Source organism: Patella vulgata, chromosome 6 (assembly GCF_932274485.2).
Source record: "Patella vulgata chromosome 6, xgPatVulg1.2, whole genome shotgun sequence".
NCBI lineage: Eukaryota > Metazoa > Mollusca > Gastropoda > Patellidae > Patella > Patella vulgata.
The window spans coordinates 8,715,394-8,736,044 of record NC_065884.2 but is presented as its reverse complement, the minus strand read 5'-3'; the positions used below and the strand labels follow the sequence as shown (position 1 = coordinate 8,736,044).

Below are 20,651 nucleotides of genomic sequence, written 5' to 3'. Positions count from 1 at the left end.
GCCGGAAAATCGGGATGGACTTTCTCGGCCAATGCAGGGATCGAACACCCGACCTCAAGGCTAACGAGCCAGCGTCTTACCCACTAAGCCACCGTGATCCCCGAATACAACATAAAGCCGTGCAATGAAGAAATCAAATGGAATGGGGCCTTATGTCATATGTTTCTGCTACATCCGTGATAATGAAGACAGGCATATAGGCCTGTCATACAGTAATAATTTATATGAGGGAAAGTTGTTCGGACAGCGGCGGTACGACATAACCTTATGTTTGAATTGCATCTGTCAAGGGTTCTTTTACTTGAACACGAACGTGTACACGGGACCTCGGTCTTTTGTTCCATCCGAACGTCTAGAGGCTGTTTCGTACTGTACCACTGACGAGGGGACACCGCCCGGAAAATAACTATGAACTTTCTATGCCAAGACCGACTTCCTTGGCCAAGATCGATTTCCTGGGCTAACACCGGGATTGAATCGGGGACTTATATTTTCTTTAGATATAATCAGTTATATAGTTATATCTATATAATAACTATAAGATAGTTTACTGTGAGAAAATTAATATTTTGAATACCATTAATAAAACAATCAGTTTATCTTTCTAATATGGGAAATATGATATATCCCGCCCCTCCATAGACTAGTATTTATATAATAATATATGGATATAGATAGTAACCATCAATAACTACTATAATAAACTATGGTCTTTACCATGGGAAATATAATATATCCCGCGCCTCCCTAAGCCAGTATATATAATAAAATATGAATAGTAACCATCAATAACTACTATAATAAGCTATGGTCTATACTATGGGATAAATAATATATCCCGCCCCTCCCTAGACTTATATTTATATGGAATAGTAACCATCAATAACTACTATAATAAGCTATATACTTTACCATTGGAAATAAAATATATCCCGCCCATCCCTAGTCCAGTATCTATAATAATATATGGAATAGTAACCATCAATAACTACTACAATAAACTATGGTCTATACTATGGGAATTTAATATATCCCGCCCCTATATAAGTAACCATATAAATATCCCGCCCCTATATAAGTAACCATCAATAACTACTACAATAAACTATGGTCTTTGCTTTGGGGTATATAATATATCCCGCCCCTTCCTAGACTAGTATTTATATAATAAATGGAATAGTAACCATCAATAACTACTACAATAAACTATGGTCTTTACTATGGGATATATAATATATCACGCACCTCCCTAGATTAGTATATTAATGTATGAAATAGTAACCATCAATAACTACTACAATAAACTATGGTCAATAGTATGTTGATTATAATATATCCCGCCCCTCCCTAGACTAGTGTAATAATATAAGTAACCATCAATAACTACTACAATAAGCTATGGTCTTTACTATGAGAAATATAATATATCCCGCCCCTCCCTGCACTAGTGTATTATAACAATATTTCCTGGCGTTACTGAAGTTACTGTAAGAGTTGATAACCTGCTACTTGAGATATCTGATTTTATGAACTTAGAGGTGTTGAAGGGAAATCGTCAAGAACAATTATTTCATTGTTTCTGGTGATCTGTTTCGACTGAAATCATACCCGGAGAAATCGTTTATTTAATACAACACACAAGCTTTCTTTGTGTCTCTCAAGTGTGTTTATCTACTTTCTAATAAATCTGTGTCATTGTGTTGACACGAGTATAAATTACTTATATCCAAATGGTTCGTATTTAGTCTTCATAACAAGAGTACAAATTCTGACATTGAAAGTGTGTCTAGTGGCTTGGGTGATATGGGGAAATAAATTTGCCCTTCGTAAAATTTTGTAGTGAACGTCATTATTAATATGCCTCAACAATAGAAATCGCTTAATATGCCGCTATTGGGAATATGGGTGCAATTTTCATTCCAGGGAATTGAACCCCTGGAATTACCATCATAGTACAGGACATGGCTTATGAAAGGAAAATGAAATGAAATGGACTTTAACGTCCTACTCTGACTGGGCTAATGAAGACGGGCATACGCCATACAGCGTGCTACGAGGTAAAATTGCCAGGGCAGCAGCACCATGACCAACTCTTATCAAATTCCAACAGCTAAGGGATCTCGGTTTTCGTCCCATCCGAACGACTATACAGCTGCCCTTGTTAAGCCACCCGTCATGCACCACTGACAAGGGGAAACCACGTCGGAAAATCCCGATAAACTTTCCCGGCCTATGCAGGGATCAAACACACGCGACATCCATACTAGCGAACCAGTGTCAATTACCCACTCAGCAACCGTGGCTCCCAACATGGCTTATACCCGTCTTCATTAGCTCGGATAGAGCACAAAATGACATTCATGCATTCATTCCTTTCCAGAGAATTGACAATTTGGATAGAATCTAATAAAAATGTCATTCGCATGTTAAACGAGATACAATCATGCCTTGTCTGGAACATGGATGGGTGAAGTAATTCGAATGGATAGCCCACAAGTCTTTAAATAGAGGACAAACTTAATGCATTTTATTATCCAGAAATGTACACAAATCATAAGATAGATTAAATTCTATTAGACATTATACGACTTCATCAAATCAAATTTTCCGCTGCATTAAGTTGTTTGGCGTCAATATTAATAAACTGAGCATTTACAGAAAGTACAGGCAGTTCACACCACACACATGTACGTGACAAGGAGTAGGGTCGCCTGTCCAACCTCGTGGGTTTTCTCCGGGTCCTCCGGTTTCCTCCCACTGCTAAAGACACCTACGCGCAAGCGAATTATTGAAATAAAATTAAAACCATATGTTAGTCCCGAAATGACCTAGTTTGTGTCGAGTGGACGTTAAACCCCATTTCTCTCTCTCTCTCACACCACACACAAGACAGAGAGAGAGAGAGAGAGCCAACGAGGTTGGACGGGCGACCCTACTCCTTGTCACATACAGCCGGGGAATCGAAACCACGCCAGTTGACTCAATGATTGACCTTATCATACAGCTCGCACGTGCTAACCATTCGGCCATCCAACCTCCCTGTTTAATAAAGGCTTGACTCAAAATGAAAACACACTGACAATAAGATTGAAACCGCCATATTGCATATAAAGTATTATCTTTATTAAATCTTTTTACCAGTCGGAAGTTTATTCAATATGTTGATATTTTCTTTTGCTCTTTACAGCTTGCGGTGGGCCATTTTGCATCAAGGGTGGATAAACACGCCTCTAGAAAAATATAGACATTGAACCCCCGTGCAGAAATACATGTAAACATAAAGAGTTTTAATGAAATCAACACGCTTGTTTCAAAAGCTTTTCGATAATTATCTCTGAGTGCACTGAAAAAATGGAAAATGAAAACACATTAAATTTTCATCTCCTGGTGTTTTGTGGTGCTAAATAACGTAAGTAAATAAAAAAAGTGAAATGACATGGAGTATTGAATAATGTTTGTGTACCCTGATCTGAATTCTGGAGTAATGTTCGCGCTATCTTAACCAACACCGTGATTGAACACGGAACCTCTTCCTTAGATGGGGTGGGGTGGATGGCAGAATAGTTAGCGCGTGCGTGCTGTATCATAAAGTCTGTCATAGAGTCAACTGGCGTGGGTTCGATTCCCCGGCATGTACGTGACAAGGAGTAGGGTCGCCTGTCCAACCTCGTGGGTTTTCTCCGGATCCTCCGCCCCCCCCCCCCCCCACACACACTGCTAAAAGACCCCCCATAGCGCAAGCGAATTATTGAAATAAAATTGAACCATATGTTAGTCCCGAAATGACCTAGATTGTGTCGAGTGGGCGTTAAATCCTATTTTTCTCTCTCTCTCTCTCCCTCTCTCTCTCTCTCTCTCCCTCTCTTGATTAGATATCTCGACCCCTACTAAACAAAGTTCACTCTTAATTTTGAATTTGGTCAAAATATGTTTTCGAAACGGGTTGCTATTTCGATCAATGACAAGACTAGCTCTAGCCTATACGATACATTATGTATAAGCGTACTATCATGGGCAAGGAACAGAGCATTCCATCATCGGCTAAATCTATTTATTAAGGCCAGCTCAATTTGTCAAGGTCGCTGAGATGTAAATAAAGTTAGGACCCGTGATTGTTGGCGAGATTGTAGGTTAGAGTTAGGGTAAGCATTGGGACTAGGTTTAGGGTTAGGGTAAGGGTTGGGATTGGCGCTAGCCCTCTTTATATCTCGTGACCTATGACGAAAAATTGGACAGGCCTTATCATTTAACACTAAACTGCCATCATCACACCCATCTTCCATTTCTGACGTCATATCAATCGATGCGCGATTGTCCAATAAACAAGCATGCACAGTTTCGTACTTGAATTAGCGGAGCCTTGGGCTTTTTTCGAAGAGCATCGCCCCAAAAACAATAAGATGAGTAGATCTACGATTTGGCCATTCTTAAAGACCTCTAAGAAGTTTTCTCAACTTTCACATTTTGTCGGTGTTGAATTGGTCCAATTACCCCTAGGCTTTTATTTCTTCTTCCTAACTTATTGTTAAGTGTTCTGGTTGTTGTCCTTGATAAATATTTTAACAAACGACGAGTTTTTAAGGCCATGGGGATTTTTGGATCAGGAAACGAGACAATCTGCAAGCAGTTTTTGATCTGAAACCAAATGCTAAACGAAGTTTATTATTAAAACACAGAGTGAAATGTAAACAAATTTCCAGAAGTCTTAATACAATTTATGAACAGATTTTCAACGACTCTAAAGCTGTTGCTATCTAAATCATAATCTATGTCAGAAATCTCATAAAGAAAAAAAAAGCCCAAACTGGAGTGGAAAATTATTTATGCAATGACGCCATTAACTTATTCTGTGTTTATTCAACAAATGCAAGAAAAAGAATTCACTAGATTTTTCAAGACTGCAATTTCTGTTCTGATGTCGAAATAATAACCATTTTTACTCTCTTACGACATGCGAGGCCCAATTTGTGAGGCCCGAAGTTACAGGATATGAATACATTGCAGGATATGAATAACTTTATATTTAAGGCCAAATATATTTTACTTCACAATTAGTAATTGATTAATACATGTATACAGTTAAATTATTAATGGGATTGCCTGGAAAATTCTAGTGCAGGGCCAATTTGGGGAGATTGGTCAAATGTGCCAAAAACAAGCCCTGCCTTCGAATTACCGACAAGAACCGCCAAGCGTTATCTTATCTGTAGCACGCCAAGTATTGCAAGATCTGACCGACAAGGGGGGATAATATGCACATTCTACATTCTATGCAAAATTTAATGGGTCAATCCCGATAATATTTTAGAGAATAAAACTGTTTAATTAGGTGTTAAAATCCCTTAAAATCCGATACCTTAGGGCCGAGCAACTAACTCAATATATGTAATACGTTTTCAAACAACTTAAACCCGTCAATCTTCATCTGGAAATGGAGACCAGTGTCCAAATCTGTATTATGCGGTGTCTGGATAATACCAGACTTTTATTTTACAAAAATAATATGTAGGCGAAATTTACCTTTCGTTATCAAGGACAGCATATGAGTCATTCACTGTATAGACCTCTAAAAGGAACGGGAATCGATTATCAGGTCACCCAACGAAAAAACTGACCCGAAATCTTAAACGGGTTACGTGTCCGGATAAGCAGGGTAAACATACCATTCCTCTATATATTTTGGCGCTTAAATTTCATAAGTACTCGGACTTTTATTTTTGAGACTGTTCAAATCGGGGGGAGGGATGGGTGGCCGAATGGTTAGTACGTACGCGCTGTATCATGCGGTCTATCATTGAGACTTCTAGTGGGGTTTCGATTCCCTGGTTGTACGTGACAAGGGGGTCGCCTGTCCAACCTCGTGGTTTTTCTATGGGTACTCCGGTTTCCTCCCACTGCTAAAGACCCCTACGCGCATGCGAATTATTGAAATAAAATTGAACAATGTGTTAGTCTCGAAATGACCTAGTTTGTGTCGAGTGGACGTTAAACCCCATTTCTCTCTCTTTCACTGTTCAAATCTGGATAGTCCCTTCACACAAAATTGAAAGATTTTGGATCGCCGACAAAACCGTTTTTTTTCAATAATACACAAAGTATGTCGGTTCGTCTCGATGAGTAGTAAGACCCACACTTTGCAAGTATTAAAATGTGTGTTTTCAGTGAAAGCTTTTAAGAATGGTAATTGCGCGAATTCTTAATACATACTTTTGTTTTCTTATAACAGTACTTATCTATATTCTTTTAAACAAATGTAACGGAAACAAAACGAAAGTAAAATGGCAACAAAAGTGCATTGAAAGGGTGGCAATGTCTTGAATAGTTTTCTGCGATGTATACAAAAAATGTGTTTTGGTTAAAAGCTTTTAGGCATGTTCATTGAGCGAATTTTCAATATATACTTTAGTTTGCTATAACATGACTACGTCTATTTCCTTTTAAATAAATGTATCTGAAAAAGATGCAAGGAAAATGATAATGACAGCGTGGCAATATCTTGATAGTTCTACTATGTCTGGTAGATACATCGACTGATTAGAGTACCAATATCTCGATAAGAGAGAAATGGGGTTTAACGTCCAGTCGACACAAAAAAGGTCATTTCGGGACTAACATATGGTTTAATTATATTTCAAAAATTCGCTTGCGCGTAGGGATCTTTAGCAGTGGGAGGAAACCGGAGGACCCGGAGAAAACCCACAAGGTTGGACAGGCGTGCTAACCATTCGGCCACCCCCCCCCCCCCCAATATCTTGATAGTTCTAGTATATCTGGTAGATACATAGACTGATTAGTGTAACACCAATAACATAAATAACAGAAATTACAATGCTGAGTTGCTAATGGCGAGAACACGGATATTTTACATCGTAATTGTTTAAGTAGCTTAATTATACACCATCGTTAATCATTATCTAATTACTATATGTAAACATACACATTAACACCAACATCATTATCATCATCGTTAAGCATCAGCTAATTACTTTATATAAACATACACATTATCACGAACATCAATATCATCATCGTTCTCATCAACAGTTCACTCTGATCCTATGACCATATAATTACTTTATTTAGCATACACATTATCACTAACATCAATATCATCATCGTTTTCATCAACAGTTCACTCTGATTCTATGACCATCTAATTGCATTATAATATAAACATACACATTATAACTAACATCCTTATCATCATCGTTTTCATCAACAGTTCAGTCTGATCCTATGACCATTTAATCATTTCATTGTTATGTAAATATAATTTATTGTCAACACATCAGTATACCAGTTCATAAAAATTATCATCATCTACATCGTCATAATCATTGTCGTTATCATCCAGCGTAAAACATGATCAAATGATGAATTAATTATTCAACTTTTATTCACATACAATTCGTTATCATCATCGACTTCGTCATAATCACCGGCGTCGTCACCCAGCGTAAAACATGATTATATGATAATTTAATTATTCAATATTCATTATCATCATCGACTTCATCATCATTATCTTCGTAGTCATCCAGTGTAAAACATGATCATATGATCATTAAGTCTTTAATTTGTATACACATAATTAATTATCAACACATTCAATATGATAGTACTGGTCATCATCATCGACGGTCTTATAATTATTTTCGTCATCGTCATCATCATCATCATCGTTATTATCATTATAATGATTAATCACTATTCATTCGAGCACCAATCCAGTGCAATTCGGTTTCATTCAATGGATTTGGGATTCAAAATGGCATCGGTACTAATAATAAAAACGGAGTTTTAAGACGAACAGGCGTTGAACAGAATTGTAATAGATTTGACAGTTTCGCCACTCATGTATCACTCATATGACTTGGCCTAAATCCATGTGAACACACGATTTTAAAGAGAGAGAGAGAAATGGGGTTTAACGTCCACTCGACACAAACTAGGTCATTTCGGGACTAACATATGGTTTAATTTTATTTCAATAATTCGCTTGCGCATAGGGGTCTTTAGCAGTGGGAGGAAACCGGAGGACCGGGAGAAAACCCACGAGGTTGGACAGGCGACCCTACTCCTTGTCACGTACAACCGGGGATTCGAAACCACGCCAGTCGACTCAATGACAGACTTTATGATACAGCGCGCACGCTAACCATTTAGCCATCCAACCCCCCACACGATTTTAAACTCGTTTATCGTTTATTTATCGTATGAACGACGTTTAAGAAATACACGTGGTACGGTATGCTTTAATTATTCAACAGGGAATACGATAGATCTGTTCTCCCTTACTGAAACTGTTACATCTGTAATATCTTAAAGGTTAATATCAGTTGAATACCCTAATACCAGACAGTTGTATTTCACACAAACTTTTTTTCTATAATTTTTTTTATTCGGGTTTTGGTTTACAACAATCATGGCTGCAACTTGAAAAGATCAAGAGGTTTCCATTTTGCATCTTTTGTGAATTCTTCTCAGTGGAGTTCTAGATAAGGATGTGGTGCATTATACCTCACACCAGACACACGAATCATATAAACAGCCTGTAGTCGTAGGGACGTGGGACGAAAAACCAAGGTACCTCGTATACATTGATGTACACGTAAAATAATGTTCTCTGTTAGAATTCGACATAAAAGTAGGTTGTAGCGACGCTGCCTGGACAAAATGTCCCCCATAGTACACTAGGCTATACATGACACATATCCTCCTTCATTAGCCCAGTTTGTGCAGAAAAGTAGGACGTTAAACCCCCGTTTAGTTCATTTCTTGCTTTCTGTTTTCAATATTTTCTATTATTGGGTGAATTCCGGATATTGATTTCAGTATATAATTTTGATTTTTACATGAATATGATCTTAAAGGAGTTCATCATTGTCATTTCTGTTTTCAAATTTGGGGTGAAGGAGTGGGGGTGGGGGTGGATGGCTGAATGGTTAGAGTGTACGAGTTGTTTCATAAGGTCAACTGGCGTGGTTTCGATTCCCCGCTTGTACGTGACAAGGTGTAGGGTCGCCTGCCGAACCTTGTGGGTTTTTCTCACAAATAACCTAGTTTTTGTTGAGTGGACGTTACCCCCGACCCCCCCTCTCTCTCTCTCTCTCTCTCTCTCTCTCTCTCAGTGAATTCCTATCAAATATATATCTGACTAAGGGCTTACCTACGCCATACAGGTAAATCTACATTCTGCTATCAATACGCGACTCCTGAGATTTATCCTCCTTGGGCTATCATATGTCAATTTTTTTGTGTTGCGATAGAATGATATCGCTTCACGGGTGAATTTTTATTTACTATGGAATCGAGACAATTTCTTATTTTTTAAATATTTTTTTATTCTGCTGGGAATTTGCGATGTTAGATTTTTTTTTAGTGAGGTTATCGTATTTCTGTACAAGGCTAATGTGTATTTACTGTAGAGTTGTAAAAGAGAATATCACGTGACATATTTAACAGATGGTAAACTTCGTCTTTATCTGGTGCATAGATAAAATGCTTACCAGATTGTGATGAGCAAATAATGATATCTTTTATAGCCATGTGATCTCCCCCATTGAGAAGTGGTGTCAGGTGTTCTAGAAAGAGTTAGTTTACTATGGAGAGAGAGAGAGAGAGAGATGGGGTTTAACGTCCACTCGACACAAACTAGGTCATTTCAGGACTAACATATGGTTTAATTTTATTTCAATAATTCGCTTGCGCAGTATACTATGGGGGAGGGGAGGGAGATGGTTAGATGTATCATAAGGTCTGTCATTGAGTCAAATGGCGTGGTTTGATTTCCCGGTTTTGGGACTAAAATATGGTTTAATTTTATTTCAATAATTCTCTTGGGCAGTAAACTATAGGGGAGGGGAGGTGGTTAGATGTATCATAAGGTCTGTCATTGAGTCAAATGGTTTTGATTTCCCGGTAGTACGTGTCAAGGAGTAGCGTCGCTTGTCCAACCTCGTGGGTTTTCTCCGGGTCCTCCGGTTTCCTCCCACTGCTAAAGCCCCTACGCGCAAGCGAATTATTGAAATAAAATTGAACCATGTGTTAGTCCCGAAATGACGTAGTTTGTGTCGCGTGAACGTTTAAACCCCATCTCTCTCTCCCTCTCTCTCTCTCTCTCTCTCAGACATGAAATGCCAGATTGATCAGTATCGCCAATGTAAAGTTATACATCTCTACTGTAATATATAGGCTATTGTTACTAAAACTAGTAGATTTATATCACTATATAAAATCACTAATACACTATTTGTATTCATAGACTATTCTCCTATATATACACCTTATATAAATAATATCAACAGTCATTAAGTCATTCACACCTGTCCATTCATCAAATACTATAAGGTTACCATAACAGATACCATCTTGTTTTTGTAAATTTAGAAACCTATTCGTCCATCCCGGAATGTTATAGTTATTTTTTTGTAAGATAAGTCTGAGTCTAGTTAGTATGTAAGATAGATGACTTCTTTCATCTATACCGACATAGTGTTATGATAATAATGTATAGATAGACAATATGATAAACTTATGATGGACTTATAATGGACAAGCTTAGTATACACTATCTATCTGTCTGTCTCAACTTTAACGTTATAACTTTCAACAATGATGGCTTTTTTCTTTTCTTCATGTGTGTAGATATCTTCCCTACTATGGAAACAGCGTCTTGAGAGAGAGAGAGAGAGAGAGAGAGGGGGAGAGAGAAAGAGAGAGAGAGAGAGAGAGAGAGGGGGAGAGAGAAAGAGAGAGTCCCGGATCAATGGTCACCAGCAAAATTGTTAATATAAAGGAAAGTGAGCGCGGGAGAGAGATATTTTTGGGGCGGGGAGAGAGAGAGGGGGAGAGAGAGGGTTTACCGTCAACACGACACAAACTAGATCATTTCGGGACTAACATATGGTTCAATTTTAATTCAATAATTCGCTTGCGCATAGGGGTCTTTAGCAGTTGTGCGTGACAAGGAGTAAGGTCGCCTGCCAATCTTGTGTGTTTACTCTGGGTCCTTCGGTTTCCACCCACTACAAAAGACCCCTACGCGCAAGCGAATTATTGAAATGACTCAGATTGTGTCCAGTGGACGTTACCCCCCCACCATCTCTCTCACCCCCTCTCTACCCCCCCCCCCCTCTCTCTCTCTATTGCGCTGATTGTTCACGAACTCAATTATTTACAGTTGAAATAACAATTTCAAAAGTATTTTATTACACATCAACTACACGCGAGAAATCCTTAATTTCTTTATCTGGACCAACAAATTATATCAGAAGCTTTAATAAGAATAAAATCAGTCTAATTGGGTAAACACTGCATTCCATACTTGCATATTAGTTAATTATTTTTCTCATTTGGCACATGCCTTAGCGTAGTGGATTATGAATCATTATTCAAGCTTACTAATCTCTTAAGACATCTATTAGCCAAATGTTTTATTTGTTTTTTTTACATATATCGAAAACATCTTACCAACTGATATTTGCATATTTGTTAAAGTGACACTGATTTGTTATAATCCATCAAGCTTTTTATCGTGTGAAATGTTGAATGTGCATGTAAATTCTAACAGAGTAAAATAACAATGCCAATTAAGAGAGAGAGAGAGAGCGAGAGAGAGAGAGAGAGGGAGAGAGAGAGAGAGAGAGAGGGGGGAGAGAGAGAGCGAGAGAGAGAGAGAGAGAGAGAGAGAGAGAGAGAGAGAGAGAGAGGCGGTAACACCAACAAACTATGCCTTTTCGACATTAACATAATGGTTCAATTTTCATTTCAATAATCCATTTGCGCGTAGGGGTCTTTAGCAGAGGGAGGAAACCGGAGGACTCGGAGAAAACCACGAGGTTGGACAGGCGACCCCACTCCTTGTCACGTACAACCGGAGAATCGAAACCACGTCATTTGATTCAATGACAGACCTTGTAATACAACGCGGCACGCGCTAACCATTTGGCCACACAATTGGGAGAGAGTACTGGGATATATATTCACGAAATAAAATGGGGTTTAACATCCTACTTTTCTGCACCAACCGGGATAATGAAGACGAAAACACGTCATGCAGTATTTAATGAGGGAAATATTGTCCGGTCATCTACGCTACGGCCTAAGCTGATTTCGAATTCCAGCATTACTGTCAAGAGTTCTTTAGCGTTCACACCAACGGGTTTCGTCTCAACTAGACGTTGTTCCTTGCCACGCGGAGATCACGTGGCTAAGTGGGTAAGACGCTGGCTCGCTAGCCTGGAGGTCGGGTGTTCGATCCCAGCATTGGCCGAGAAAGTTCATTCAGATTTTCCGGCGTGGTTTCTCCTTGTCAGTGATGCAGGACGGAGGGCCTGACAAGGTCAGCTGTCTAGTCGTTCGGATGGGACGAAAAACCGAGGTCCAGTGTACAAATTGGCGTGCACGTAAAAGATCCCTTGGCAGTTGAAATTCGATATAAGAGTAGGCCGTAGCGCCGCTGCCCGGGCAAAATTTCCGTCATAGCACACTGTATGGCGTATGTCCGTCTTCATTAGCCCAGTTTAGGAGCAAAACAGTAGGACGTTAAACCCCATTTCATTTCCTTGCCACACCTTCTTCCCTGCACCACTGAACAATAGCTAGACACTTTCCTGACCAACACATGGATAAAACCCAGAACAATCTGGTTAGTACATTATGCAATGAGTCACCATGGCTTCCATATATTCACAATACGATCAGTTTACGATCTGATTAAAATACAGATCTATATTTCGTTTCGTTTTTTTTTATACTTTCGATGGTCTACACTACATGAAGATATGACCGGTTATAGCGATTGGTCGCGTCAGAGGTCATACGGGGGCTTTTGACCCTATGACGTCAGACATTTGATTAACCAATCAGCATTGATATCATTAGTGGGTTACGCATAGTTCAGTGCAAAAACACGCCTAAAGCTCGCCGTAACATATTGTTTCATTGGATAATCCCTCACAGCAGCCAGAACACGTCAATGATAACAACTCTTCCAGATCCTACTGTAGTAAAGACAAGTAAAATGAAATTTTGAACTATAAAAACGAAACGAAATAGGATCTGTGTTTTAATCAGATTGATCAGTTTAATAAATAAAACATTGTCTTAAAAATGGGATACACCATAGATCTTAATTATCTTAATTGTATGCTACTGTTTAATTAATTAATTACATCCCAAAAGACAATTTGTAGCAAATAATGTTATTTTCATATTTTAAAATGATACACGACCATGGTATACCTATTCCAGTATTAATTATATTCAGATGTACATTTGGAATGTACCATAGAGTATCGGGTAATTACCGACACGTGTTTTGAGAACCTGTAGAAAGAATAAAACACAGAGGGAATAGTTTCAGGTTAATGAGAAAGTCAGAAGAAGAATGTTATTGACCTTCTCCGTCATGGAATTGATGAGGATATCAGCTGTATTTTTAGCGGGTTTCTATAAAATTATAGTATGAAATGTGTTAATAATGACTACCGGTGCTTTCTCTCGCATGCTTGTATTCTTGAACCAACAAGAGAGGGAGAATTGGGGTTTAACGTCCACTTGACACAAACTATGTCATTTCGGGACTAGCATATGGTTCAATTTTATTTCAGAAATTGACTTGCGCTTTGAGGTCTTTAGCAGTGGGAGAAAACCGGAGGACCCGCAGAAAAACCATATTTCTTGTCACGTGCCAGCTGGGAGTCGACACCACGCCACTTGACTCAATGACAGACCTTATGATCTAACGCACACGCATTAAACTATACCCCCCCCCCCCCCAAAAAAAAAAACAAAAAAAAACAGCAATGTTTTGCATACAGTTTGAGTTTTGTTTATATTCAAACGGCTATCAGAAAGGACGGGGGGAAGGGTGGTGGAAAGAGGGTATGTAGGCATACCTTATCGCGTGTATGGTACCCGCCATATCTATGTAACTAAAACTATCCATTTAGAAGGTTCATACAGTAATAAAAATATACATAAAGGATTGCAACATGCTAGCACTTCCTTACACTAACAGAACTAGAAGACAATATATACATTAACATACGGGGGCCTGTTTCACGAAATTTTATCTAAGATAAAATCCAAATTTTAGCTATTTGATTGGCTAATATTAAATTGATTTTAGTGCTTAGCCAATCAAAATTGAAGTATCTACTAAAATTTGGATTGTATCTTTAGTTAAGATTTCGAAAAACAGGGCCCAGGAAGCAGAAGAATATTAGAATTAGAAAAGTTTTAAAATTATTACAATAATCCTACTGGAAGAAGAATACTGAAAATATAAAACTATCAGTGGTACGGTTATTGACACAAGAGTTGACTCTGGTTGATGTAAGTGCCAACAGCTGGTTTATTAATACAAGTTTGTTCCTGAGGTGCATTTGATGTAAACTTAGCACTTGAACTGTCAATAATTTAAACATCAGCAAAATAAAAAATAAAAGAAACTGTAACCGAAGCCTGTAATAAAGCTTGGTGTGAAGACGACGGGTTAATTAAGTTTGTCAAGAAATTTTATATATGTAAACAAAATGTGAAAAAATAGAATGAAAATGACTGATGTTATGTCCAATTTCAATTTAAAACTTTTGATTAAATCGCTATTCTGAGAAGGCACTAGATCTCTATTCTGAGAAAGGAATGAATCTCTATTCTGAGACGGGATTAAATCTCTGAATCTCTATTCTGAGACGGGATTAAATCTCTATTCTGAGAAGGGAAAACTTTGTAAAAGGCAACAGCTTCCATTTGATTGAATCCGAAAAGGGATTACGCCGGCGGTGTTCGTTTCAATCGATACAAGAGATATACCATTTGAATGAAACGAGGTGGGGCCGGTTTTCTCCGAATTGCCACTGTGGCGCCTGTTGGGCTGACACGGAAGCCAAGTCGTGCTGAACTGGGGCGCAGAGTCAAAACTGGTTGTTCGCGTAACATCTATTATAAGGCAGCCGGCATAACAATAAGAGCAGGTCGAAACGGTTTCTAAAGACATTTTTTAAATCCTTGTATAAGGAGCCATGGTGGCTATGCGGGTAAGGAGAGGGCGTATTCGACCCCTGCATTGGCCGTGAAATTTTATCGGATTTTCAGACGTGGTTTCCCTCATAGCACACTGTATGGGTCATGTCTGTTAGCACAGTTTAGGAGATCTTATAGCCTAGTTTTGCTCCCAAACTGGGCTAATGAAGACGGGCATACGCCATACAGTGTGCTATGAGGGGAATTTTGCCCGGGCAGCGGCGCTACGACCTACTCTTATATCGAATTCCAACTGCCAAGGGATCTTGCACGTGCACGCCAATTTGTACACGGGACCTCGGTTTTTCGTCCCATCCGAACGACTAGACAGCTGTCCTGGTCAGGCCCTCCGTCCTGCATCACTGACAAGGGGAAACCACGTCTGAAAATCCGATAAACTTTCTCGGACAATGCAGGGATCGAACACCCGACCTCCAGGCTAGCGAGCCCACGTCTTACCCACTTAGCCACGTGATCCCCGCCCAGTTTGGGAGATCCATTTCCCGGTTTAGGAGCAGAACAGTAGGACGTTAAACCCCATTTCATTTCATATAAATTCCCTGTATACCAAATAATATGTGATGAAAAGTATGTCAGTATAGGCGATACGAACAATAAAACCGGGTTTCATGTTGATGAATAATTGACGTGACATTATAAAGGTTTTTGTTTCAATGTAAGAACAGGTTATGGTAATCAAATATCAAGTACTTACGTTTCCCGTGTTTTAGAAAAAGGACAAAGGTCAATTACATGTTCATTTCATTCATTAATATCAAGATTCATTGTCGTCATCATTCAGTCAATTATTCAATGCACTTAACTGGTTCTCAGGCTGGAGTATTAAAGAGACATTGTCACTTTGACAAACAACAATTCATTTCGAATATTATTGCATTATGCATTACCCTTACTCGTGTTATCGTTAAGCCTCCTGAAACCCAGGCCCTGGTTTCACAAAACATTCTCAGATTTAAAGTAGCTAAGTCTCGAACTCAATATCATCCAAAATCATAAACATTGAAAACCCGAATTATTTGTCAATTTAAATCAACATTGATGTTGTGATCTTACCGGGAAGAGATGGGCTTCTGATATCCAATATTTAAGACAAAATAAACATTTTACCATTGGTACACGAATCGTGTACCATAATGCGTTTCAGCGTCATTTGTAATAAGGGACTTGAAAAACGAGGCTAGGCATATTCCACATGTCAAGTCAAACGGTGACGCCATAATATTCTTATCTGGAGAGCATGTGCAATAACTAATATCGGTGTAGACTGGAATAACCAGGCACTAGAGAGGGCCATTCAATTGAGACTTCTGGCGTATTTCGCCGAACATAAATGATTAGAAATTACAGTGAAAACATAAAAGATTGAATGTAAATCAGTTTATATACATTCATATTACATTATTATATGCGTTGCGACCCATTTGTATCAATTTCTAGGTTCCAAATATTAGCGATTTTAGCCCCTTTAAGTTAAGAAATGACTTAACTTTCAATCACTGTTTATGAGAAATATCTTTGATCCAGAAACACAGCAATTTGCACATAGTTTCTTATTAATGTATTTGATACATTAAAACAACAGACATTTTATAGAGGGCTATATTTTATTTCAAAATAAGGTGAACAATTTTGAGTAAATTCTTAACTTGAGTCTAAGAATGTTTTGTGAAACCGTGGCCTGATTAAGTATGTACAAAATATGTATGATTCGTAGATTGAATATTAAAGCGTCTGTATATCGGCAACCTGTATGTAATATTGTATGGAATATAATATGAACATGTTCTGTGTAATTGTATAAACATTTAAATTATATAAAACCAGCATTACTTCTTTTTTAGGATTTAAACCATGAAATTATAGAATATAGATTATAATAAGAACATGTAATTGTATAATCAGCTAAGCTCTAATTTCTATAAAACCAGTATTTCCTTTTAGGATTACCATGTTATTATAATCTCATCTTGTTTCGGATCCCTGTGACAAGGTGTAGGGTCGCCTGTCCAACCTTGTGGGTTTTCTCCGGTTTCCTCCCACTGCTAAAGACCCCTACGCGCAAGCGAATTATTGAAATAAAATTAAACCATATGTTAGTCCCGAAATGACCTAGTTTGTGTCGAGTGGACGTTAAACCCCATTTCTCTCTCTCTCTCTTGTTTCGGATCCCGGGGAGGGGTCAATTTCAACGAAAAATTCACAAATTCACCATGTACTATGATTCACGTGATGAAAAAACTGTTAACGTCTGTATATTAACAACCGCTAATTGGGTTGCATTTAATCGAAACGAACCAAACACCCACAGATTTCATAAACAATAATTTATAGAAATGAAATGAAATAGGGTTTAACGTCCTACTGCTCTGCTCCTAACCTCGGCTAATGAAGACGGGCATACGCCATACAGTGTGCTATGAGGGAAATTTTTCCCGGGCAGCTGCGCTATGGCCTACTCTTGTATCGAATTCCAACTGCCAAGGGATCTTTTACGTACGTGCACGCCAATGTGTACACGGGACCTCGGTTTTTCGTCCCATCCGAACGACTAGACAGCTGGCCTTTTCTTTTCTTTTAGGACTATCATGTAATAATTTTAATATTATAATTACAATGTGTTGCTTCCTATCCCGAATAAAACACCAGGTATTGTAAACCATGTGATAAAAGTTCCACCGGTATCTAACAACAGAAGAAGGTGTATTAAATGTTACTTCAGACTTCTAATCCTAAGCATCTCTTCTCTCTAGAAATAGATTTCACACGTCTTTAAATATTTCACTAGTGCACGTTCAGCAACACGTTCGAGTTAAATATTTCAGAATACCTGTTGTTTCGTATTTCAGTTCTAAAGCCGCCCTTATACACGGGGGTTTTACTTAAAGATACTTTCCCACAACAGTATTTATCAGATGGTCGTTTCCAATAAAAGTATGGCAATTTTGGTATATTGGAAAGTATAGAAACCCAATCTTACTAGAAATATACTGGATTCCTTGAAAAACACCCATGGAGCTCATTCAGGACGAAAATGGGAGGGTGTCAGCCCGATGATTAAATACTTTCTGCTCGAGTGACGTCAAAGTTGCACACGTACATTTTCTGAACTCTATGCTTAGGGAGCACTTGATGTATAGATGTATGTTGATACAATTGATGGTGAGTGGGCGTGGAAAAAGTGAGAGACTTAAGCGTATAACAATTTCTGAGGTAAAAACGGCGGAAACAGATGTGGGAAGAGGATAATCCCAGAATTAACTTAGGGTTCAATATTTATGATAACTGGACAACGATTAAAGACAACAGGGTCTTTTATATGCAATGAATTCTCTTCCGACGTCACGCCCGTTGCTAGTTACCGCGACAGCCAAGTCATGTGACACAAACATGACTTTTAAAAAATATATTTTGTTATAGCTTAGGTTATTTCCTCGCGAATACAATGTTTGAGAGGGAAGTGAAATGAAATGAAATGGGGTTTAACGTCCTAGTATTCTGCTCCGACTGGGCTAATGAAGACGGGCACAAGCCATGTAGTGTGCTACGAGGGATTTTTTTTCTTGGACAGCGGCGCTTCCTTGTATCGAATTCCAATATGAAACCAGCGCCAAATTCGCCATTCTTAAATTAAATCATTTAATGATGACCGTGTTTTAATCCATTTAAATCTCCAAAATCCGATAGTCCGGTGAGTTGGATATAGGCTTGTCATGTGAATAAATGTCTAAATAATAACTTATATAACATTTGAAGCCAACAGAAAGATCTACAATAGGAAGATTGATCTTTTACATAATGCATATTTAATGATGATTCCAACTTTATTTAATCTTCCCCCACCCACTTATGCCAACCCCAATCCCACTTAATCCAACCCCACTTAATCCACCCCACTTATCCACTTATTACAACCCCACTTATTCCATATGAATACAACTGTATGTATGTCAGACCCGTCGGAACGAACTACATATGGATGGGAAACAGGTGGGGGCTGCGAGTCCATGTTTTTTTTTCAAACCGAAGCCCAACTCCCACACCCACCCCTCGGGCTCCCAATGCCCAGTCCTGACGAGCCTGTGGATACGGGTACCAATTTGTGTTTATTGCCAGCCTGGAATTATTCAATTGTATTGATCTGTATTGCTGCCTTCCTCGGTTGTTAAAGATACATTATGGGAGATTAGATACAGAGCTGGCAGTTCTCACTATAATAGTTAAAAACTAGATAATGAAATGGCAATTTGCTAAAGATTTCAGTCAAATTGATTCTCTCTGAACCGAGAATTTAGCGATTGAATTTTAGGCCTAGCCTCGATCATCATTACTAAAGTCGGTACGATAAAAAAACATAGTCTCGTTTATCCACTTTAATTATCAATGAGCGTTAAGCAGCAGATCGGATTGTAATCCAGTAAATATCGTAGACTAGCGATGACATCGAGAGGCCATTATTGTCTGGATAAGTAAATTACTGTTGGCAGATTTACCTCTTGCATAAAGTATATGTTTAGTTATTTAATATAATTATATGCCCACCCACCCCCTTTGGTTAGATAATTGACTGATGGCTTACAATGTACGTGATTTGTCTTGTGATTTTTCTAGTTTGTGTTTGGTTGTTGTTGTATGTGTTTTTCACCTGTTATTAATATTATCGGGAGTTCTTACTATTAATGAATTTTATGAAATATTATAAAATGCACCTTACCTAAAGTAGAATAAGCCACACTCCTAACTCCTTCCTCGGGAACTATAATAATTCCTATTTCTTTGTCCCCCGAACCAGAGGGCGGGAGGATCATATGACGAGCAGGGCCAGCAGACTGACTCCTCCCTGAGTTAACAACAGCTAAACACAATAACACGCACGCAATCCACATTGTGTAATCCTAAGGCAATACGACAAATAACTTAAAACATTCATTCAACACTTAAAACATCTAAATAATTCCCTTAATATCATTTTAAATCCACCGAGTACTACTGTATCCCTGTATTAGATTCACATGCCGACTGTTCTACACGGCGCGTGGGTATTAGAATGAAACGATGATTTGTAAGTGTAGTGGCACGCTGGTCTGTGAGTCGCCATAGTTTGAACCCAGCGATAGTCGAGTGGTGATAAGCGGTGTGTCAATGTTTACATTTTACATTAATTCTATGGACATACATAGTTATTCATCATGTCTCACACAGTTCACAAGTTGTTCAACTTTAGTAGTTCACATTTCATTGAGACAAAGATTCATGTGGAAGAAAGAAAGAAATGAAATATGGTTTAACGTCCTATATTTCTTCACCGATCAGCAAATGAAATGAAATAAAATGGAGTTTAAAATCCTACTGTTCTGCCCTGACTGGGCTAATGAAGATAGGCATACGCCATATTCAGTGTGCTATGACGGAAATTGTGCCCGGAAAGCCACGCCTCGTCCTACTCTTATATCGAATTCCCACTGTCAAATAAAATGAAATGAAATGGAGTTTAACATCCTACTGTTCTGCTCTGACTGGGCTAATGAAGATAGGCATACGCCATACAGTGTGCTATGAGGGAAATTTGCCCGGGCAGCGGCACTACGGCTTACTCTTATATC

General features: G+C 38.5%; 1 protein-coding gene across 1 annotated transcript in view; it reads right to left on the bottom strand.

The window, feature by feature from the left end:
* LOC126824929 (uncharacterized) overlaps positions 1 to 20,149 on the bottom strand; it is a 54,033-nt gene extending 33,884 nt beyond the window's left edge. Inside the window, exon 1 of the mRNA XM_050554383.2 lies at positions 19,763 to 20,149. Coding sequence (XP_050410340.1) covers positions 19,763 to 19,934 — 172 coding nt within the window. The 5' untranslated portion in view covers positions 19,935 to 20,149. The remainder of the gene's footprint in view (positions 1 to 19,762) is intronic.
* Between the last annotated feature and the right edge of the window lie 502 nt (positions 20,150 to 20,651).